At 55.3% G+C, this 22,797-nt stretch overlaps 3 protein-coding genes across 7 annotated transcripts in view; 2 read left to right on the top strand and 1 right to left on the bottom strand.

Annotated features, from left to right (window-relative positions):
- Positions 1-4,282, top strand: part of SLC45A4 (solute carrier family 45 member 4) — a 29,239-nt gene extending 24,957 nt beyond the window's left edge. For both annotated transcript variants that reach the window (XM_059395234.1, XM_059395233.1), the window contains 2 exons: positions 409-620; positions 2,455-4,282. In XM_059395234.1, the coding sequence (XP_059251217.1) occupies positions 409-620; positions 2,455-2,814 (572 nt within the window). In that variant the 3' untranslated portion in view covers positions 2,815-4,282. The remainder of the gene's footprint in view (positions 1-408; positions 621-2,454) is intronic.
- Positions 3,733-16,122, top strand: LOC132014607 (uncharacterized). Its single transcript, XM_059395532.1, has 6 exons — positions 3,733-3,793; positions 4,552-4,739; positions 6,179-6,302; positions 7,013-7,399; positions 8,829-8,999; positions 9,087-16,122. The coding sequence occupies exons 1-6, from the start codon at positions 3,733-3,735 to the stop codon at positions 9,548-9,550; spliced, it is 1,395 nt and encodes a 464-aa protein (XP_059251515.1). The 3' UTR covers positions 9,551-16,122.
- Positions 16,123-16,858: 736 nt separating this feature from the next.
- Positions 16,859-22,797, bottom strand: part of DENND3 (DENN domain containing 3) — a 50,167-nt gene continuing 44,228 nt past the window's right edge. For 2 of the 4 annotated variants that reach the window (XM_059395229.1, XM_059395232.1), the window contains 3 exons: positions 18,843-18,961; positions 18,620-18,757; positions 16,859-18,441 (listed from right to left, as the gene is read on the bottom strand). In XM_059395229.1, the coding sequence (XP_059251212.1) occupies positions 18,241-18,441; positions 18,620-18,757; positions 18,843-18,961 (458 nt within the window). In that variant the 3' untranslated portion in view covers positions 16,859-18,240. The remainder of the gene's footprint in view (positions 18,442-18,619; positions 18,758-18,842; positions 18,962-22,797) is intronic. The other 2 variants (XM_059395230.1, XM_059395231.1) reach the window with 2 other exon arrangements.

Below are 22,797 nucleotides of genomic sequence, written 5' to 3'. Positions count from 1 at the left end.
GGTTTACACTCCGGGGAAACCAGCCACAATTTGAGATCTTAAGTCAAGACTGGGTGTCGGGCTGTTCCCCGTGGGAAGGGTCTGGGCCAGGCTGGCCTGCAGGGCGAGGAGGCCCCAGGGAGCTACTGGGTGGGACCAGGCTCTAGACTCTGGGACCCAACCTAGGAGGGCTGACGCCTGAGGTGCCAGAGCCCCGAGGAGTTGAGCGGGGTACCATGGGCTCGCACGCGTGATGGGGGCAGGTGGGACTCCGTGGGGCGGCGGGGCGGGGCGGGGGAGGGCTCCAGATAGCAGCAGCAGCGGGAGGTGGCCGACTAAAGTGGGGTGGGCACGCAGCTCACCCTGTGGGTCCCTGTCTTGTGGCCGTACTCTGTGGGTCACTGTCCCGTGGCCGTACTCTCTCTGCAGCGCTGCTACAGAAGTATCTGGACAACTACGATCTGAGCATCAGGGTCATCTACGTGCTGGGGACGCTGGGCTTCTCCATCGGCACGGCCGTGATGGCCCTATTTGCCAACGTCTATGTGGCCATGGTCATGATCAGCACCATGGGTATCGTCTCCATGAGCATCTCCTACTGCCCCTACGCCCTGCTCGGGCAGTACCACGACATCAAGGAGGTGCGTCCAAAGCTGGGGTCTGGGTTCGTGGGCAATGGTGGGGCCCGAGGTCACCAGCCGAAAATGTAGCTCAGGTCAGATCATCAGGCTCCTCTGGCTCCAAAGCCCCTGCTCGTTCTCCACTCGTCTCTAGGCAGAGAGCTCTGTACCTTCTGCCGGGGGGGGGGACATTTGGGGTGCAAATGGCCCCCCAGATCTTCGGTTCTGAAGTGCCCCCAGTTGGGTCGGTCTGAGGTACCGGCTCCTTCCATGGCCTGCCTGACAGTGCGGCTTCTGGTGCATCTTAAGGGATTTGGTCGGGCACCCGGGAGGCTGCCTGCCCCTTACTGTCCCCTCGCAGACCCCAAAGCGGGGGAGCTTGGCCAGCACTGACCTGCTCAGTAGGGTGTGAGCCCCCTGGGTCCGTCTGTGCTTTGAGCAGCTGCGTTTAGAGAGGGAGCAGACAGGTGCAGTCAGTGTAACAGCAAATGCTGTTCGTCGCCATACGTCCCAGACACCATGATTTCAGCACATCCCATATAAAATTCTGATTATTCTCCCCGAGCCTCCCTCTTGACTCGGACCAGCCGCATCTCAAAGTGCTCCGTGGCCACAGTGCTGGTGTAGACCGTGTTTCTCAAACTCAGACACAGACCCTAAAAGGAAAGGAAAACACGGAGAAAGGAAAAAAATAAACCCAAACTATGTTTAATCTTCTCTTGCATGATTAGAGAAGCAAAGTAAATCCGCAGTGATTAGGTACCTATGAAATGCCAAACTAATGAAAATCCAAGTAACCACATCATGTTTTCTAATAAGCTGTTGCGTTGGAGTGTCACGCGACTACAGAACAGTACACACACTGTAAGCGAACAGTGTAAGTGGGTTTTTGGACAACAAACTGGAAAGAGTAATGCAGACATGGCAACAACAGGAAGCTGGTCCTTGTCCTCACCTCTGACCCCGGGTCACCTTCTTGCCAGTGTTTGAACCTCTTGGGACCAGAGTGTCTGCCTTGCCTTCACGCCTGTGCTTCCCTCCTGTGGTTGCAGAACGTGGCTCTTTCCCTCCCGGTCTCACTGTCGGCCACAGTCTGTGCTGCACTCTGCTGGCGGTGACATTGGGTGGTACCCTTGTCGTGCGCGCGTAGCTATGTGACCCAGTGCCACTCACATGAGGGCCACCTGGTCCTTGCCCGCACTGCGGTGCGGACCTTGTCCGAGCTGGGTGCCGGTCTGTGGGGGGTGGCGTTTCTGGTTCCTCTGTCCTCTTCCACTGGCCGGTCTGTTCTCAGACCAGTGCTCTGTTCTAAAGTAGATTCATAGTAAGACCGAAATCTGGTGCCGTGGGTCCTTCATCTTTGCTTTTTGAGATCATCTTGGGTGTTCCTGACGGTTTACTTTTCATCTGAGTGTGAGAGCAGTTTCCGGGCTTTGACATTGGAAGTACGTTGATTGTATAGATCAGTTTGGGGAGAGTTACGAACTTGATAGTGCGGAGGTTTTCCAGCCACAAAGATGCTGCATTCTCCGGTTAATCTTTGAGTGCAGCCGTAGACACTTCAGACATCACACACAGTCCCACCACCCGTGTACCATGAGATTTATGTTTTCTTTTCCACTCCTTAACGTGTTTTCCATTTTCCTTGCCTTATTGCAATGGCCAGAGTCTCCAATACAGTGTTGAATAGAAGTGGGACGGGGTCGGGGAGACAGGCTGAGTGGTCACCAAGCAGCCAACGGAAGGCAAGTTCTGTTTCCAGACTTCTGAGCTCACATTCAAACAAACCATGGCGGTGTTGACTGACAGGCCGACCCCCGCCACGGCCCTCACTCGCCGGCTCTCTCTCTTGCAGTACGTCCACCACAGCCCCGGGAACTCCAAGCGCGGCTTCGGCATAGACTGTGCCATCCTGTCCTGCCAGGTGTACATCTCCCAGATCCTGGTGGCGTCTGCCCTCGGGGGCGTGGTCGATGCTGTGGGGACCGTGCGCGTCATCCCCATGGTGGCCTCCGTGGGCTCTTTCCTGGGCTTCCTGACGGCCACGTTCCTGGTGATCTACCCGGAGGTGTCGGAAGAGGCCAAGGAGGAGCAGGAGGGCCTGTCTAATCGGCCACCGGGTGACGGCGGGGACAGCAGCCAGAAGCCCACCGTCTTGACCCTGTCCCGGAAGGAGGGCCTACAGGGGCTGGTGGAGACGGAGTCGATGGTCTGAGCCTCGCCCCTGTGCGCACACATTCCTGGGGTGGGGTGGGTTGGGGATGGCGGGCGGGTTGGTCACTGTGGCTCTGGTGATGGCACAAAGCAGAGTTCCTTCACTACACGGGTGGGGGTGCGGTAGCTCTAGGGTAGGCCTGGGCCTCTGGGCAGAAACACCACACTGATTACTTTTTCCACGATTAAAAAAATCATTTGAAATTTTTTTTTTTAATTGAAAAGGAGCTTCTGATTTCAACTGTTTAATTTTGCAGGTATATTATTCTGCATGTTTTTAAATCGTAAGGCAGATTTACACTAGACACAAGCAATCCAGAGAAAAATAAGATTTTCATTTCCAAGGTCATAATTGAAAACCACAAGTCCGTGCTGTGGCTCGCCGCCTGCGGTCTGCGGATTAAAGAGAGCAGCCGTGTGGCCAGTCCCTGGGCCTCTCTGCGCCCTCTGGGGGGCCTGCAGGTGTCAGATCTCACGTTCTGTTGGTGCTGCCATTATTGGAGAGTATTTTTATCATTATTTTAGAAAAAAAAAATGTTTTTTTTCTCTCAAAACTGGTTTTCTTAAGGAAACCATGTTTTCTTTTCCTCAGAGATTCTGATGGCACCGGGGGCAGGCCCGCCTCTGGGCAGTGGGTAGTGGCAGCCGCACCCCCATCCTGAACCTGTGCTGCCGGGAGGGCCCCAGGGCACCTGGGGGGCGGGACAGGGTCCACTGGGGGTGGCCTGCGGGGACAGCGGGCTGGGACGGGCACCTGCCTCCAGCAGCATCCCAGGGAGCAGACAGGCCCCCTGCAGGTGCACACCCATGTCTGTGCCTGGACCCCCGACCTCATCATCTTTGTCCGGAGCTCCCCAGAGAGGAGATGGACTCTTTCGTTGCACTTTGACTCGTGTTTAAACCATTTGTTGGGGAAATCATGAGGGCAGAGCTCCAGGTGCGGCCTCGGCCCCTGGGACCTGCCGCCAGGCCTACCTCGGGTGCGTGGGACGCGGCCCCGGCCTCTTCTGACCTCTTCTGACCTCTCGGGCCTGCTGGGCCCACGCCGGAGTCGGGGCAGTGGCGAAGTGATGCGAGTGTCTGGGACCTGAGGATGGTCCCCTCCCCCGCAGGACCTGGTGCGGTCTCCGTTCTGAGCATCTCAGCCAAACGCAGACTTGGGGGAAGGCACGCGGTCGATAGACGCCGCAGCTGCTGGGGAATGCTTTCCAGACCATTCTCTCACGACTGAGCAGTGTCTGCTTTTCTCACTTGGAACGATCGGTCTGAGCTTCCTGATGTCACCTGGACACAGATGATGGTCATACTTCGCTGCCTCAAGTTTTTTTTTTTTTTTTTAATGAAGAACTTTCAGATGCATGAACAATCATGCCGCAGTATCATTCTAGAGCAGATATATACACGTATATATATATATTTCAAGAGGAGACTAAGCAGTTTTTAAATAAATTACTTGAATTTTCTGTGTATTCCAAGGACTGGCTGTTTTGTGTGCCTGGCCCGCCTCTGGTCACGTCGCATCTCGCAGCCGCTGGTGGCGTTTTCGGTCCGCGTCGCTCCCCTTCTGCCCAGGAGCTCACCTCGGAGAGCCGACCTCCCAGAGCCGGCGCGGGGTAGTGAGCGTTCTGTGCGTGTTCATACGGGAGGCTGGCCTCGCGGTTGCGGAGCCGGGGCAGGGAGAGTCCGCCCGGCCTGGTGCGAAGCCCCAGTCTCCTGCTCCAGCTGGGTGGGCCCCCAGGACAGGTCCTATCTCCAGCTCAGCCCATCATCCCCCTGGTGGCTTTCCGGCCCCGGCTTCTCCCGCCGTGGGTCCTCCTGATCGCAGGGTCTGAGTCGCCGGCCTGCTCCCGACAGCCAGGAAAGCCAGTGGCAGGAGAGCAGCTGATCCAGGGTCGGGGGTGGGGGCTGGAAAAGTCCCGAATCCAGGTGTGCAGCGAAGCAAGCGCGTGTCTTGGGTCAGGAGGACCGCTGTGGGGCGGGGGGTGGGGCTCCCAGACGTGGGAGCCCCATGGCTGCATGGGCCATGTGCCTGGGGCCTGGCCAGGTCTTGGTGTCAGGCACTAGGGCCTTACGGTGGGGCTGCCACCCACAAAACCTGTTAACCCATGACATCCCAGCCTTCCCCCACCATGCTCTGGAACAACAAGGGCCCCGGGGGACGCTGTGTTGGAAACGGAAGCCGGCCCTGGGCAGGGCTGCCTCAGCAGAGTCTAGTCGAACATGGATGTTCCTGACGGTTCTTCCTCACTCCTAGGTCTGGTCAGGGTGCAGACCTGTGAGGAGAGGGAGGTTCCTCGTGGTCTGGATCGGAGTCCCTCTCCATAGCTGCCTTCCTGGGCCCTTGCTCCCGGCGGGAGCACAGAGGGGCGCTTGGCCCACCCACGCAGGGAGATGATTTCAGGGTTGCACTGACTCGAGAGCCTCCAGTGTCTTAAGAGCCGTGAGGAGGAGCTGGCCGTTTGCACACAGTTGTGCTCTGTGGCTCAGGGTTGGGGGTTGCGGGGTGTGATTTCTAATGCAGTAGCCAGGGCGGACCTGGTGGGGACCCAGCAGGAGAGTGTCCCGGAGCGGGCCATCTTCAGCCCATGCCCGAGGGTTCTGCGGCAGGCCTGCAGGTGTCGGTGCGCAGGACAGGTGGCCCTGGGGCTCATGGGCACAGGTCCGTGGGCTGGGAGTGTGGCCTGGAGGGGTTCTGTTCAGTTGGTTGCTGTGTCCTGGAAATGGGCTGATTACCAAAACAGGGTAACGTGGCTGACTTGCTCTTTCGTTCCCTGTCTCAGATGACCCAAACCCGTGCAGCCAAAGCCTGGCCCGTGCTGGAGCCTGTGTGTGGGCGGGGAGGCTCCGCGTCAGGCCGGGCAGCACGCCCCCTGCGCCTGCTTCCCTGTTCTGTGTGACGCTGTTGTGACCTTCGCTGTTGTGACCTTCGGGTGGCTAAGGGCCCGCAGCGTCTGTCCCCACCCTGGAGTCCCCCGAGAGCTCCAGGCCCCGCTCAGAGGTGCTCAGGTGTGTTCTTGCAGGTGTCAGTGTGGGGGGGATGGGGTTCTCTGAGCCCCCGCCCCAAAGGCCCACCTGTCTGTGGGGCTGCAGGAAGCAGGACATGAGCTGGGCCTGTGAGCCCCGCTCCCCCCCTCGGCGGCCCAGCCTCGTGGCACTAATGTAGCGCGTCTGACGCCTTCTGTCACTGCCCGAGTTCGTGACACACCAGCTCCCACCAGACACCACCTCAAACAGGCGTAGCCGAACGTTCCTTTCGGCCAGCTGTCCGGCTCCTGTCACCCTGGGGAGGGTGGGGCGCCAGTGACTGGGTCTCGCGGGTGGCTCATGCTGGGGACAGGCCGGTCTTCCCCATGTTGCATCCGCAGGCATCCATCTTCCTGTTTCTGGGGCTGGGGGGCCGCCGGCCTGCTTCCCGAGCTCCCGGAGTGGGCATGCGGCTGGCGGTGGACTCGGCCCAGCCCCTTCTGGGAGTGGGGTCGATGCACCCCGGCCCTGAACATGCCTCACATCTGGGAGCCCAGCCTCGCTGCTCCCCTCACAGGAAGCCAGCCGCCACCGTCCCGGCCCCCCCCCCCCAGTCTTGAGAGAGCGGTGGCTGGGGGCAGGGAGGGCACGTCTCCAATGCTGTGGACTGAGACGGTCTCTTGGTGGCAGAAGGACCCGTTTTTGGGAAATGCCTCTTGTTACAGGACGAAGTCCCCAGGCATCTCGGAACGACACTACTTAGTTCTGTTGTGAACTTGCCACAGGACTTTTTTTTTTTATCAACTTATTAAGTTGGGTAGTGTGACAACTCTTGCTGGTTTCAGCAACAATGTAAGTGTGTGTTAGACACACAGTGTCTTATGAGGAAAAGCGCTTATAAAGAAGAATAATACCACATATTAAATTTTTATATTGGGTGCTAAGAAGGGGCCGGACGTCGGTGTGTCTGTGTGCCGAGCGTCGGCCGTGTCGTTTCCTTCTGGGTGCCCCGAACTTGCGTGTCCAGGTTCTGTCTTGCACACGGTTCTGTCTGGAACGCTCGGTCTCCCCCCAGGGCCTCCCGGGGTCTGTTTTGCTGTAACTTTGTGGTTAAATCTTAATAAACCTTTCCCTACCAGGTGACCACGTGGGTGTGTCTGAATCACTTCCCCGCAGCCCCTCCCTGTGCCTTCCTGGGGCTGGGCTGGGGACCCAGGCCCCTCCCCCATCCTGAGTCCTGGTGGGTCTGGTGGGGGGAGGGCAGAGAGCTCCCAGGCCCACTGCTGTGTGGACAAAGTATGGGCTCAGGAAGTCTCCCCAGAACCCCTTCCCCACCAGTTCCCAAACCTGGGGGCCTGTGCTGGAACCCCCACCTTCAGCGGCGGTGGGGAGCCACCAGGACAGATCCCACAGCCAGGGGGAAGGAAGTCACAGCTCTGCCTGCCTCCCGGCCTGGGGGCACCCAAGTGGGAGCTCAGGCCCAGCCAGCGGGGCGTGGGTTGGGGGTGACTCCTGCCCAGCAAGCTGGCTGGGGCCCCAGACAGGTGTGGTCGCAGGTCTGGCAGCCCCTCCCGGGAAGAGGGAGCTGCTCAGAAGCTGGGCCTGTACCTCCGGCCACACAGGTAAGTAGCTGAAGCCCGAGGTTCGGGGTGCCTGGGCCTCGGGCTGGGTGAGGTCCTGGGCAGGGGAAGGTGTTGCGCCCCCCCTCCCCCGCCCCGCAACGTGGCCCAGAGGAAGTGGGGGTGGGGGCTTGCCTAGGGCCACTCGGCCAGTGATAGCTGAACCCAGGACAGGGCGCAGAGGAGGCTGGGTGGGGCCCGGGGAGGGAAGGGGCAGGGAGGGAGGGGCGGTGGCCAGAGGCTGGAGTTCCTGGAGCTCCCCCGCCAGCAAGCCTTCCCGCCGCCTGGAGCCACAGCGCCCCCTGCCGTCTGCCCAGCTGCCGCCAGCCTCCCCTAGTGCAGGTGCCGCTGCCGTGGGGGGGGGGGGGGCAGCCCTCCAGACTTCGCACATGCTGATGTGGTTTTTTTCTTACAAAAATGGAACCACACATGGGTTTGCAATCTACATGTTCTGTTGAGTAAGACCTTGATCATCTTATTTGCACGTTTAGTTCTCCTACATCCTTTTAATAAGATGAACAAGATGAACGGGGGTGGGGGTGGTTGTGGCACCGGGTGGCCCAGTCAGTTAAGCCTGCCTTCAGCTCAAGTCATGGTCTCAGGGTCCTGGGATCAAGCCCCACATCAGGCTCCCTGCTCAACAGGAAGCCTGCTTCTCTCTCTCTCTCCCTCTCCCCCTGCTTGTGTTCCCTCTCTCGCTGTGTCTCTCTCTGTCAAATAAATAAATTCTTTTTAAAAAAAAGTTGAACAGGGGTGCCCAGGTGACTCAGTGGGTTAAGCCTCTGCCTTCAGCTCAGGTCATGGTCTCAGGGTCCTGGGATCGAACCCTGCATCGGGCTCTCTGCTCAGCGGGGAGCCTGCTTCCTCCTCTCTCTGTCTGCCTGCCTCTCTGCCTACTTGTGATCTCTGCCTGTCAAATAAATAAAATCTTAAAAAAAAAAAAAGTTTAACAGAGGGTTTTTGTTTTAGGAGTTTTCTGGTTTTTGTTCGTGAAATTTATATCTATTGTGTAAATCCCCTCTACCTTCCTAAAAGTGTAGCATTAATTTATTTTTTCTCGGTGATGCACTTGAGGATTTTCCTGGGAAGAGTGGGACCCCTCAAATGGGACATGCGTAGACGAGAACACTTTATTTGTGAAACAGTGAAGTTGTCAGAGAGTTCCCATCTGGTTTCTGACTCTGGACACCACTCTGGTTGTAATCATCAGTCTTTGCTTCCACTAACGTGGCTCCTTAACGTCATTAGGTCACTTCCAACGAAATGGAAAGGAGCAGACTGTGATAATCTTTAGATGAGGAAACCAGAGAGCAGAAGGCGGACACACATCTGTTCCAGGCTCTTAGAAATGATAGAAAACACACGTACACCCAAGACAGGAGGAGGAATCCTGGTTGGGTGGGAGCAGTCACCCGACTTCCTCCTTCTGCAGGGGGCCGGGGGGGGGGGGCAACCTACGTGTCCCACAGCCCCCGGCGGCAGGTGGCCGGTCCGGGACTGAAGTCCTCCGTGCCGCAGCTCCTCGAACAGGCATGGGACGGTGCTGCACAGTACGAAGTGAGCAGAGATCGGGCATCAACTCGCCGATTGGGAAATTGCATCGGTAACGTATATAGTTGAAGTTTGATTGTGATTTATTATTTTCTTTTTGCTTTACAAATTAGCTTTATTGATTCTGATTTACATGCAGTAAGACTGAGCGGTTTCAAGCGCGCAGCGTTCCGACAAACGCACACAGTAGGAACTCGCCCCTGCCGCTGCCGCCTCACGGCTCACGCAGACAGCCCAGCAGTTCACGCCTCGGGGTGTTTCCCGAGAGAAAGGAAAACCCAGAAACGTCTATCGCACATGCTCACGGCCAGAGGTCGTGTCACACGGAAAAGTGCTCCCCTCCTCACACCGCTTCGAACTGACCATCCCGGGTCTGCGTTGTGTCACCAGAGAACCCCGCGGTGTGACACGCTCCTCCCGCGAGCGCTACAGTGCGAGGCCTGTGTGATTTCAGGTTTGTTCCCGCTTTGTTGCTGCTTTGGACCCGACGACGAGCGTCCGTCCGTCCGCAGAGCAGCTGGTGGGCTCGGGTTTTGCCACTTCTCGGTTCCTGCAGACGCAGACTTTCCGATCTCACCAAAACTGCCGGAGCGGGGCTGCTGAGTCGCGTGCTGTGTGTGGTTTTGACTATTAAAAGCTACTGTAGGGCACCCGGGTGGCTCAGTTGTTTGAGTGACTGCCTGAAGCTGAGGTCATGGTCCTGGAGTCCTGGGTTCCGCCCCGGGCTCCCTGCTCGGCGGGGGGTCTGCTTGTCCCGCTCACCTTCCCCCTCTCATGCTCAATCTCTCCCATTCTCTCAAGTGAATAAATAAAAACTTAAAAAAAAAAAAATCTACTGTATGTTCCCAGGGGTCGGTGGGGGCCCACGATTCTGCGTTCCCACAGCGACAAGTGAGGGTTCTGGCTGCACCTGCTGGGCCGTGTCCCGGCCAGGCCGGCTGACCCAGCATCGGCCAGTGCTCGGCTGCGCAGCGCTACCCCAGCGGGGTTCCAGGGGCGCGCGGGCGCTCAGTGTCTCCTGTGTTCGCCATCTTCCTCCGTGCAGTGTTGAACTCGACATTTTGTCCTATTTTTAGTGGGTTTTTCTCATTACTCGGTTTCTAAAGGCCCAAGTCCTGATCAATATTTTCTCCTAGTCTCGGAGAGAGAGGGGTGTGCGCCGTGTTCCGGGGTTCAGAGGGCAAGACTGCGTCTCTGCCCGGGAAGTGCGGTGTCTGCTGGGGGCGTTGGAGCTGCTCTGGGGCCGCCCGAAGACCTTCCTGTTCCCGGTTCGTGGTTCTGATTCCGTCTCGTGCTCTTCCTGGATCTGTCGAGATGAGCCCGTGTTTGAGTTTGTTAATGTGGTGAAGGGCATCGTGGTCTCCCGCGCGCACCTGTCTTCCCTTCCTGGGATGGCTTCTACTCCGCCGTACGTATTCTCCTCTACTTACTGCTGGATTTGAACTTCTAGAATGTTGTTAAAGATGTTTATGGTTATGAAGGGAAATGGTCCTGTGTTTGTTTCTGTTTTCCTTTGCAATGTCTGGCTTCGGTAGGAAGGTAGTCACTGCTACATAAAATGGGATAGGGAAGAGCTCACTCCTTAGTTTTATGAAAAAACCTGGCAGAGAATTTCCACATTTTCCTTGTATGTTTGGAAGGGTTTGTCAGTGAATTTTTTTTTTTAAAGATTTTATTTATTTATTTGACAGAGAGAGATCACAAGTAGGCAGAGAGGCAGGCAGAGAGAGAGGAGGAAGCAGGCTCCCCGCTGAGCAGAGAGCCCGATGCGGGGCTCGATCCCAGGACCCTGAGACCATGACCTGAGCTGAAGGCAGCGGCTGAACCCACTGAGCCACCCAGGCGCCCTGTCAGTGAATTTTTAAAGAGATTTATTTTAGAGAGAAAACATTGAGGGGGGACCGAGCAGAGGGAGAGAGAGAATCCCAAGCGGGCCCCACGCCCAGCACGGAACCCAACTCGGGGCTCGATCCCACGACCCTGAGATCATGGCCTGAGCCGAAACCAAGAGTCAAGACGCTCAACAGACTGAACCACCCAGGCACCCCCATTGGTGAATTCTTCATGAAACTGTCTTCATGTGGAGCTCTGGAACCGGGGTTAACTCACTTCGTCAGAAATGAGGCTCTTCCGGCTGTATGATTGGAATGAGCTTTGCTGCCGTGCTTTTCAAATAATGCTTCCACTCCAGCCAAGTCGTCAGATCTTTAGCATCAGATTCAAACTATTCCCTTCTGATCTTTTCCAGCAGCTGTAGGACCCATAGTGATTTTTGTGTTCCGGTTTTAGTGGAGGTGAGCGGACACACGGCGGCAGGCACAGTGTACAAGCTTGAGTTTTGACCCGTGCACACTCCTGAGTCGCGAACACAGTCTGCAAAGCAGACCGGAGTTTTCGCTCCAGAAGATTCTCTCTTCTGCCCCGCACTTGCACTGCATCCCGCATGCGTGCCGGTGAGCCGTCGGGCATCCGCCGAGATGAGTGCAGGCGCCACGGGTAGTTCTGTCCGTTCGGAGGAAAGACGAGTGGAAGCGGGGGTGTGCAGCCTTCCCGCCTGGCTGCTTTCACTGTGCACACTGCTGAGGGCCACACGGGCCGGTCTCTCCGCACCGACGTGAGGACGGGCCGCCTCCATTCTCTGGGTGACGCGGGACTCCAGTGTGGCACTGTTGGAAGCAGAGATGCTGTGGACACACTCGTGAGAGTGTCTCTGTAGATACGGGTGTTCCTTCCTCTCGGGTAAAACACGAGGTGGGTGGTGCCTAGGGGGCCCAGTCGGTAAAGCATCTGACTCTTGATTTCAGCTCAGGTCACGATCTCAGGGTCGTGAGTTCGAGCCCCGTGTTGAGATCCCTGTTCAGTAGGGAGTCTGCTTGGGATTCTCTCTCTTGGTCTAAAATAAGTAAATCTTTAAAAAACTAAAAGAAAGAAAGAAAGAAAAAAAAACCCGAGGTGTGGAATTGTGGAGTTGTATGGTAGGTTTGTGCCATGTAGAAACTGGCAAACGGGTGCCTGGGTGACTCAGTCAGTGAACTGTCTGCCTTTGGTTGAGGTCATGGTCTCGGGGTTCTGGGATCGAGCCCTACGTCAGGTCCCCTGCTCAGTGGGGAGTCCGCTGCTCCCTCTCCCTCCGCCTCTCCCCCAACCCTTCTGCCCTGGCGGTGCGCGCACTTGCTCTCTCAAATAAATAAAACCTTAAAAAAAAAAAAAGGAAAAGAAAAAAAGAGAAACAACTGGCGAACAGTTCTCCCCAGTGGCTATGCTGTCTGCACGCAGCAGTGGGCAGTCACGGTCACACCCAGTTCCTTCTGCTTCGTATCCTCCTCTGCGTTCGTTCTCGGGACTCTAACGGGAGCTACTCTGGTGACTGTCGGGGAGTGTTTCACTGTGGCTCAATGTCTCTCCTAAATGACTAATGATTTAAGCATCTTTTCAAATTGGCATCTGCTTATCTCCATTGGTGAAGTATCCTTTGCCCATTGTTTAATTGGGCTGTTTGTATTAATTTGTAGACGCTCTTTATATGTCACGAGTGTAAGTCTTTGTCAGATCTAGCATGTCAATATTTCCTTCCAGCTGGTTTTTTTTTTTAACTTCTTAATGATGTATTTTAACGATGTCCAATTTGTCACTTTTTTTTCTAGTTAGCTTTTATTGTGTTTTCTCTAAGATGTCTTTATCTGTACCAAGGTTGCGAAGATGTTCTGTGTCTGTTCTGTTGTAGCTTTACGTCTAGATGAACCACCTGGAATGAAGATTTTTTGGAGTGAGATTAGGGTTGAGCTTCCTCCTGTTCCCATACATTTACCTGGTTGTCGCAGCCCTGTTTGTTGAAAAGACTTCCTACTGACCTGTCCGGCAACTTCTGTTGACGATCAGCTGACTGTGTCTACATCCTGTTCCGCACATCGATCTGTTTATGCGCATGCTCTTACCGTCTTAATCACTGCTGCTTTGCCGGGGTGGGGAAGCTTTAAATCACATGGTGTGCGTTCTCTAGCTTGGATCTTTTCCAAGGTTATCTTGACTATTCAACTTGGTGTTTCTGTGTGTGTGTACACCTGTGCCTGTCAAAATTTCAATGTACGTATGTTTAAATTGTGTTGGGGTTCGGATTGGAATTACCTCAAATGTACTGGGTTGACTTGGAGAGAACTAACGTCTTTATGGTATTTAATCTTCTCATCCATAAACATAGTATACTTTTTTATTTAGGCTTTTTAAAATCAGCACTGTTCTATGTTCTTAGTATACTAGTCTAGCGCATCTGCTTCAGTAAATTTATTCCTATGAGATGTGTTTTGAATGTGATCATAAGTCATATTTTTACATTTTTTTTTTAAGATTTTTTTATTTATTTGTCAGAGACACAGGGAGAGAGAGCGAGCGAGCACAGGCAGACAGAGAGGCAGGCAGAGGCAGAGGGAGAAGCAGGCTCCCCGCCGAGCAAGGAGCCCGATGTGGGACTCGATCCCAGGATCCTGGGATCATGACCTGAGCCGAAGGCAGCTGCTCAACCAACTGAGCCACCCAGGTGTCCCATATTTTTACATTTTTTAAAAGATTTTATTTATTTATTTGATGGAAAGAGAGATCACAAGAAGGCAGAGAGGCAGGCAGAGAGAGAGGAGGAAGCAGGATCCCCACTGAGCAGAGAGCCCGATGCGGGGCTCAATCCCAGGACCCTGAGATCATGACCTGAGCCGAAGGCAGAGGCTTAACCCACTGAGCCACCCAGGCGCCCCCTAGTCTAGCCTTTTAATCATTCATCTTTGCCTTCGTGCCAAGGCCAGGACCTGCAGTGTGGTGTTGAATGGGGGGATGAAAGCGCTCATGCCTGTTCCCGGCCTTGGAGGGGAGCAGCCGGACCGCAGCCGTCAAGTGGGCCGTCCGCCGTGGGTTCCCCCAGGTGCTTTGTATCCGTCTGAGGAGGTTCCTCTCTGTTTACTGGAATGTTTGTTGTGGATGATAATTTTATTCCACCAGTTTTTTCCTGCATCTGTTGAGACAACCACTTTGGCTTTTCTCCTTTAATACGTGCATTTACAGACTGTCGATTGATAAATCAACTTTGCAATCATGGGCCCAGCCCCACTCGGTCATGCTCTGTTATCCGTTCACAGTGTTGCTGGATTCACCTGGCTAAGTGTTCGTTCAGGCATTTTGCATCTGTGTTGTGAAGGGAACCGATGTGTACTTTTATTTTCCTGTAAGATGATCTGTTGGATTTCAGTACAACATGGTGCTGGCCTCCAGCATGGGTCAGGAGGTGATCCCTGTCCTTCCGACGGACTTCTGTGGGATCCTAGGACTCCGTGCTTAAGAGTGCGCTGGAATTCACTGTCACACCCACAGGGCCCGGGATTTCCTGGGAAGGCTTTTGACTAAAGTCAGTTTCCCTAATAGATGTATTAGTATTAAGGTTGTCTATTTCTTCTTGTATAATTTGTACATTTCACCGAATTTATTGCCGTAAAGCTGTTCCCTTACTGCTTTGATGTCTAGAAGAGGTCAGCCCGTCTCGTTCATGATAGTGGCTGTGGGTCTGCTCCATTTCTCTTGATTGGTTTTATGAGAGTTTACAATTACTCTACAGAGCCAGCTTTTGGCTTTGTTGATCGCTTTCCGTTTCATTGATTTTGGTCTTATCTTTGTTCTTTCCCTCCTTTGCATATTTGGGATTAAATATGCTGCTTCTTTTTTTTCTATGTTTTTATGATGGAAGTTTAATTTTAAACCTTTCTTCTGATAGAGGCACTTAAAGCAATAACTTTTCTCTAAGCAGTGCCTTAACTGTATCCCACAAATTTTGTATTATTTTGATTTCCTGTGTGATATCTTTATTTGACCTTCAGGTTACTTGGAAGTAATGTTTAATTTCCAACACGGTTTTCATTTGGGGATTTTGAGGGCATTGCTGCTGTTGATTCCTAATTTAAGTTTGGGCTGGTCTGAGAACACGTCCCGTAAGATTTAAGTCTTTGTATTTCATGGTCCAGCGTATGCTCTAGCTTGAGGAACACTCTGTTCGCTACAAAAGAAGGGGATTCTGCCGTGTGGGGTACAGCGTTCTGTCATGTCAGGTCACACTGGCAGATAGTGACGAACTTTGTGTCGTCACGGACTTTTTACTTACTGGTTCTCCCACTTACCGAGAGGAGGGTGTGAAAATCTCCCGACTCCTAGTGTGGATTTGTCTGTTCTGCCCTGTCGTTCTGCCGTGTTCACCCCTGCGTGTTACACAGGATTATTACCTCTCAGGAACTAGTAACCGTCTCAAGGAACTGAACTGCCTTTTTCACATGATGCACACTTCAGCAGGAGGCTACTTTGCTGGATGGGAACCGGCGGTGCTGATTGTCTGCCTGGTGCGCTTGCTCCGCCTCTCCCCGCCCCCCTACCCCAGCCCCAACGTCCGTGTATTTGAAGTGTGTCTCTTGTAGATGACGAGTGTGTTGGGGGACGCCTGGGTGGCTCAGTGGGTTAAAGCCGCTGCCTTCGGCTCAGGTCATGATCTCAGGGTCCTGGGATCGAGTCCCACATCAGGCTCTCTGCTCAGTGGGGAGCCTGCTTCCCCCCCACCCCTCTCTCTCTGCCTGCCTCTCCATCTACTTGTGATCTCTCTCTGTCAAATAAATAAATTAAAAAAAAAAATCTCTAAAAAAAAATAAAAAATAAAAAAAGATAACGAGTGTGTTGGTCTGTCTTCTGTTCTTCTAATGACACCTGTCACTGCCTCTAAGGCCCACCCTAACCCAGGATGACCTCATCTAGAGATCGACAGGGCCACATCCACAGGACATGGGGTCAGGACGTGGACTGGCCTTTCTGGGCCACTGCAGCTGCTCTCACGTGCTTATGGGCTCATTGCGAGCATTTTCACAGGTGCCCAGTAAAGCAGCCTGCTGGAGTGTTCTCTGGGCTGGTCCTGGGCCCAGCGGGGGAGGCCCTTATTAGTCGCCACGCCAGCCCCGGAATTCCAGGACTAGGCCAGGACTAAGGCACCGAGCCCCTCTCTGTTCCGAGGCACAGAAACCCACAGCTCTGGAGTCCTGTGGGCTCAAGGCCACGCTGCAGCCTGGCAGTTAGTAGCACACGTGAGAAACGAGCTCCCGAGCGTCTGAGCCTGAGCCCCCGGGGACCCCACAGCTTCCAGACACTTCCAGGCAGCACACACAGCGGGGCAGCTCTGCCCGGTTCTCTGGCCAAGCCCTCCCCAGCCCTGCAGGGAAAGCACCTCATCTTCCTAAGGAACCTTCTAGAAATGGACGGAAGTCAGTCATACACTTTTAATTCAGATGCTACACTCAACATCCGATTCCAAGGTTGTCACTGAGAGTGGCCAACACGTTCACATCTTCAGAGTGGCTCCTGACGACCAGGCCGAGGGACCATGTGTGCAGTCAGCGGGAGTGGGCAAGCCTGCCGCTGGCACCGTAGCCCAGGGCCGCACCCCGAAGCCAGCTTTGTCTTCTCTTGTTCGAGATACGGCTGGAGCGCTGAAATCCTCGTAGAACTGGCTTCCCATTCAAGATAAACACTTTTTTTTTTTTTTTTGGTACCAACTTAATTCCGGTTTCTGGAGCCAAGGCGGGGAAGGCGTCGGCTCACGGATGCCAGCTCCCCTGGGGCTTCCCGGGACAAGGCCTTCAACATGGACGGTCCCCCAGCACAGAGGGGACACTGACGGCAGAAAGTGACCTTTCACCTATCAGCCTCACCGGCCCTTCTGTCACTGTCCCGTAAGATCTTGGAAATCATCACCAAGAGTAAAGGGAACGAAACGTCGGCATTGAAGTAACTGGAAGTGCGCGTCGTGTGAATCCAGGGCAAACCCCCAACGGCCCGGCTTACTTTATGGCTCTCACCCACCAGCGAATGTGGGGAAAGTGAGGGTCTCGGACATCAGCGTTTAATAAACGAAGGAATTTATTATCGACAGGTAAAAACAGCTGGTTACGTGTGGACTGACGTTCAATAATTTATGAGTGTTTCTGACCGGATTTGACTGTAATTCTTCACATGTTCACAAAAGCAGAATTCGACCTTGTGTCCTTTGCTACGGCAGAGTCTCCCTTCCAGGAGTCAGGAACACCCCTTCTTTGTAAGCACAGTCACGGGGGCATGAGGCCGCCTGGCTGTTCTCTGCACCACATTCCCAGAACACCCCAAAATCTGGGGCCGTGATACGGACCATGCAAAGCACGTAAGTTCTGCAGAGCAAGACCTGGTCTAAGCTTTCGTCTGGAGGCTCCGGACACTCTGAGCTCAGCCCCATCCCGGGGGCTGGCAAACACCTCTGACCTTTCAGGGTCAGCATGGCTTCTGAGTCCGACAAGCCCAGGGCAGAGGGTCCAGCGGCCCCATCTGCGGCTGAGCTTATGGTGGGTCCATTGGGGGACAGGGACAGACCCTCACTCGGTGCAGTCGGGGGAATATCCGCTCCCTCCTGGACACTGAGGGAGGGACATCTCGATATAATAGTAAAAATGTGTAAGAGGTCTTTTTTTGCAAATACTTAATTTATAGCTAATAAGATCATTTCAGATAAATAACAGACCATCTACGGCAACAGACAAGATGCAGATGGTAGAAATATATGACTGAGTGGCAGCAACGTCACTAGAAAATTCGATCATGGATGCTCTTTTAGGTGGAACTCCTCGCCAGTGATCTTCGGTAGCCCAGTCTCTCTAGGTCTCTTTATTATAAAGACCGGACACTAGTTAAAGAAGCACAGGGCTTGCCTCAGCCCAGCCTGGCCACACCCCTGAGCCTGGTGCCGTCCCCTCCCTGGGCCGTCCTGGGTCACCTGCTCTGAGCAGGCCCAGCGAGGGCAGCCACCAATCTCTTCAGCCACCAAGTTGTCATGTAAAAAGCACCTCCTCACGCACGTGCTGGAAATAAGCGGTCGCCGAAGGTGGCAGGTCCCCTGCCCGCTGATGCTCACTAGACACTTGCTGAGTGAACGGAGCAGAGGAGACACACACCAGAGACTTGAGGTCTGCCGGTCACACGTGATGGGGCTAAATCACTTCCCTCCTGCGCTGGTGCTGGCCCCTAGTCGTGAGTTCTGGAACTTTCTAGACAACACACAGGGTAACTTCACGGCAGAGCCTATTAGCAAGTTGATGCAGCTGCCTGCGGAGAAGCACCCCAAGCTGGCTGTTGGACTCAGGAGAGTGGCACACTGCCCTCCCCCATGGGGGGCCGGACTGGCTCCCCTCCCCCACCTTCCTGGGGGGGCGCCGGCAGGGGCGGGACACCGCGCTGCTCAGCATGTTCACCCACGTTTACTCGACTTTCCAGATGGCGATCTTCCCTTCCGCCTTGCCCGACCCGCTCAGCACGTATCTGTCCTCCGCTGAGCACAGGGTCTTCACCGTGTCCACGTGGGCCACCAGCTCCTTTTCCACCGTCTTCCTCTCGGCGTCGATCACGTAGATTTTCCCTTTGGACTTTCCCTGTGCCAGGCCTGTGCCACCGACCCAGATCTGCCGGGGAGGAACGGAGGGGGCGTCGGCCACACGCAGACTGGCCCGGAAAGGGAGACCCCTGGAGGTGTGCTTTACCCAGTACACCCCCGCATCCGAGTCCTTCCTGGACAGGCCGCGAGGGGACGCGGCCAGGGCAAGAGCTGGGCCCCGGGGGGGGCGTGGCTCCCCGCCTTACCTGCTTCTTCACCCTGATCATGCAGCTGACCTCGGAGCAGTCCTGGAGGCGAACCGCCTGAGGCCGCTGGGTCAGGTCCTTCAGGCTCCACGTGTAGATGCTGTCGAGGCCGGCACAGGCCGCCCAGAGCTGCTCCTGCTGAAAGACAGGTCACGGTGTGGCTGCCGGTGGCCCTCCGCCCCGGGGGGCCCGCCCAGACAGACGCCACAGCCCGGACAGATACCTCCGGGAGGAGCTGGAAGCTGAGGAAGGACGTGCTGATGTCCTTGAAGTTCTCGCTGACCCTCAGTTCTTGACAAAGGAGTCCGCCGGACGTCATGGCCACGATACTGTTCCCTGTGCCTGCAGAAGGAAGGGCGAGCCTGAGGCCCGGGGGCGCACCCGGGGCCCAGGGATGAAGCCACTCGAAACGTCACCTGGGCAACTGGCAGGTGCCAGCATCAGCCGAGCGCTCCCAGCAGCCCCGGGGGCCGTCTCCCCGCTGCGACTGACGGGGAGCCCGCCACCTGCCACGCCTTCCGAGGCCCCGCAGACCCGTGGGATCACGTTAGCGCTGGGAACCCGTCCCCCACCAAGCCCCAGGCAGTCCTTCCCCCATCGCAGATGAGAATTCAAAGTGACGGTGCCACATGTCACCAAGTGCATCTTCATCTGTGACTCGGAGAACGTCTGTGACCCGAAAGCCACTGCTTTCGTCCTGCTGGGACGGCGCCCTGTGCCCCTGACCCCAGCACTGAGGCCGCAGCACCAGCACCCAGACACGGGGACAGGCAGGCGCAGCCTTGGGGGCTGCCCCAGGTGGATGCAGAGAGAGGGGGAGCCCGCAGGCGGCTGTAGGTCCCCTCAGCCACCCCTGGCCGTGGTTGCCCCAAAGACTTGGAAACTCAGCGGGGCTCTCAGTCACAGAAAGCGAGAGCTGCCCTCACCCTCTCCTTCCTGCTTCGACGCTCGGGTCAGGGTGGTCTCCCCCGAGTAAAACCTGGTCCTGCACACGGCCTGTCGGCCAGCTACACCGTTAGCCACTCGGACCAACCAGTGAGGCCCCTGTGATGCCGCGGCTGGCCAGGAACCCCAGGCCCGCCCCTCGGAAGGCACTTCTGGCCCCCAGGGCCCCCGTCAGTGCACTGGACACAGAGCCCCAGAAGAGGCCCCGATAAGAAGGGGCCTGGGACAGGACGAGGCTCCAGAGAGGCTGAGCAGGGCAGCGACAGAGGAGAGCTCCCGTCCCTGGCCTCTCGCATCCCATGGCCGCTGGCGAGCTCCGCCGCGGGAAGGGCAGTACTCTAGTTCACTTTGCAAATGAAGACACGGACTCCAGAGAGGCCACAGCCTGGACCGCGGGGGGTGTGAACAGGTCTGCTTCGCCCTCAGACGCAGGGAGCCCGAGCAAGGGCAGCTGGCCACGCAGCCCTTGGGCAGGACGCGGCCGTCTGAGGTGGCCTTGCTGGGCTAGAGAGGGCGGCCACCGCCGCTCAGGCTCACCTCACCAAATGCCTGGAGAGGAGTGGGGCGCACCGCCTGGCCGGCCCTCCCTGTCAGGTCCGCCCCCGAGCACACCGAGGTCCTCATGTCAGAAGACCCCGACCTGCTCCCAGCATCTGCACTGGTGATGTCTGATGAGGGACCAAGGCTTGCGCTTGGCAGACGCTTCCGACAACACTTGTCAGGCGTGCACTCCCTGTGGCCTGAAGAAAGCCCACGCTTCTCCTTGTCAAAGGGAAACTACTGACTCAATTATTGACTTGGAAGAGAACAGTGACTCTGTCCTCTGTTCACTCCCTCGCTGTCCCTGACACGACCCTTTTATTTAGCACAGTCAGGTCAGCTGTGGTAGTCCAGAATGCAGCCGGGCTGCATGCGCACACACGCACACACATGCACACGCACACGCACGCTGGAGATCAAGCCTGAGACATACGTCCTTGGACAGAGAAGTGAACTCCCACCCTGTAGCCAGACCCAGGCTCTCCTTGCCGGTGCTTCCCGGTTCTCCACGGGACCCTGAGGAAGAAGCTTTCTCGCCCTATGTCCACCTTGCTCAAGGGTCTGGTTTGGGGCTGCCAATGTGTCTGGGAAGAGAAGGAATACCCCCAAAATGAGGGAGCCCAAAAATGTACAAATAATTCTCAAATCTGTGGCCGACTCCTGAACTGTGTATAAACAGAGAAGGCAGAAGCAGAACAGCTCAGAGTTAGAGCTCATTCAGCTAGGAAGGCTGCACACATTCCGCAGGCGTCCCCTTGCGACCCCTTCGCTTACAAAAGCGAAGACTATACATGAGAACGTGTGTCACGTGCTCCAGGATTACGCTCAAAAGTGAAATGTGTTTAACCCAGAAAAGCGGAACACCAAGCCTCTGCAGGATTAGGACTGGCCAGTAAGTGGTTCAGTGACCTTCCGGAACAAAGCCTAATGGTCTCTAAAGAAGGCTGTAATTCGGTCTCCTAGACGTGTCCACCACGGCCAGGATACGACAAGAACTCCTGCACATGTGACGCACGAGGACACGAAGGCAGCAGAAGAAACAGCACACAGAAGCAGACCCACCGATGACCCAGGATCCGGCAGAGAACGACCTCGACCAACAATTACAAATAAACTGAAAAACTCACAGGAAGACAGAGGATGGGTGGACATAAAGACTTTAGAAGAGAAATGGAAATTTGGGGGGCTGAAATGAAAATTTGCTGGACAGGTCCAGCAGCAGACAGGACACAGATGGTGAAACGTTCAGGTCTTCCCCAAGCTCGACACAGGAAAGGAAGGAAGGAATCACAGCTGTGGGGAGGCCTGAGCGACATGGTCCGTCGCCTACTGTATCAGAACATTATTGTATATGTTCACAGCACACTCTGACTCTAGAATACGTGTGTGTGTACGTTCACACACACACACACACACACACACACACACAATGAAAATCCCAGAAGACACGGAGAAAGAATACAAAAGAAATACTGAAGGGAACGGTGAAAAGTCTCGGCCGCTCGTGAAAGTAAACCACAAGCGAGACAGACGTGAAGACCTTCACACCTGAGCACGCTTCAGCCTGACGTGTGAAGAGCAAAGACAGCCCCTCGTGCAGCCTCGGGGCCCAGACATGATGTGTTCAGCCAAACAACAGGAATGACTTCTCATCAGGAATACACAAACCTACATGACAACGGAAAGAGATTTCTAAACCGTGGGGGGATCCAGTCCGTCAGCCTGGAATTTGCTTACAGCAGACTCAGGTCATAAGAAATTCTAAGGGAGATGCTTAATGCTAAGGGAAGCATTGCCTGATGGAAACCACGAACGGACCTCTCCAGAAGTGGTTAAATATATAGGCAAAAATCAGTACTTATGCAAAAATTTTAAAAAATATTTTTGGGGGACGCCTGGGTGGCTCAGTTGGTTAAGCAGCTGCCTTCAGCTCAGGTCATGATCCCGGCGTCCTGGGATCGAGTCCCGCATCGGGCTCCTTGTTCCGCAGGGAGCCTGATTCCCCCTCTTCCACTCTGTCTGTGCGCTCGCTCTCTCTCTCTCTGTCTCTGACAAATAAATAAAAAAAATCTTTAAAAAAAAAATATTTTGGGAAGGGGGTGCCTGGGTGGCTCAGTGGGTTAAAGCCTCTGCCTTCGGCTCGGGTCATGATCTCAGGGTCCTGGGATCGAGCCCCGCATCGGGCTCTCTGCTCAGCGGGGAGGCTGCTTTCTCCTCTCTCTCTGCCTGCCTCTCTACCTACTTGTGATCTCTGTCTGTCAAATAAATACAATCTTTAAAAAAAAATTTTTTTGGAGGTTTATCACACAAAAAGATACTGCTTCGAACAACAGTAGCCCAAGGGGCAGGAAGAGGTCAGTGGAACTGCCGATGCGGCCGGGAGCTCCCCACGTTTCGCGTTCAGGCTGCCGATCGCAATCCTTCGAGCAACCATGAGAAAGTGAGACCAAACAATGGAGAGCTAAGATGACGCTGAAGTAAATCAAATATGAAAAGTTCTCCTTTCCTGCTCTCTTTTAGATGGAGTAACAGAAGCGAAGGAGAAAGGTGGGACAGGGAGGGGTGCGGGGGGCGGCGGGCCCCGCGTGAGCTGTGGGCACGGCGCTCGGAGCCAGCGGACCGGCACGCAGACGTTTCTGCACAGCACACGCGCACACACGCGGGGCACACGTGCACCGACGCACGCCTGGGAA

This window comes from Mustela nigripes, chromosome 3 (assembly GCF_022355385.1).
Source record: "Mustela nigripes isolate SB6536 chromosome 3, MUSNIG.SB6536, whole genome shotgun sequence".
In the NCBI taxonomy this organism is placed as follows: domain Eukaryota; kingdom Metazoa; phylum Chordata; class Mammalia; order Carnivora; family Mustelidae; genus Mustela; species Mustela nigripes.
The sequence above is the reverse complement of the archived record's forward strand: the minus strand, read 5'-3'. Positions and strand labels throughout refer to the sequence as shown.

What these genes read in the sequence shown, in the direction of transcription:
- LOC132014607 (XM_059395532.1), top strand. Translation starts at nt 3,733, where the DNA reads ATGAGGGCAGAGCTCCAGGTGCGGCCTCGGCCCCTGGGACCTGCCGCC. An exon ending in CTGTACCTCCGGCCACACAG is followed by an intron (nt 7,400 to 8,828) that starts GTAAGTAGCTGA and finishes CTCCTTCTGCAG; the next exon opens with GGGGCCGGGGGGGGGGGGCA. An exon ending in CCGATTGGGAAATTGCATCG is followed by an intron (nt 9,000 to 9,086) that starts GTAACGTATATA and finishes ATTTACATGCAG; the next exon opens with TAAGACTGAGCGGTTTCAAG.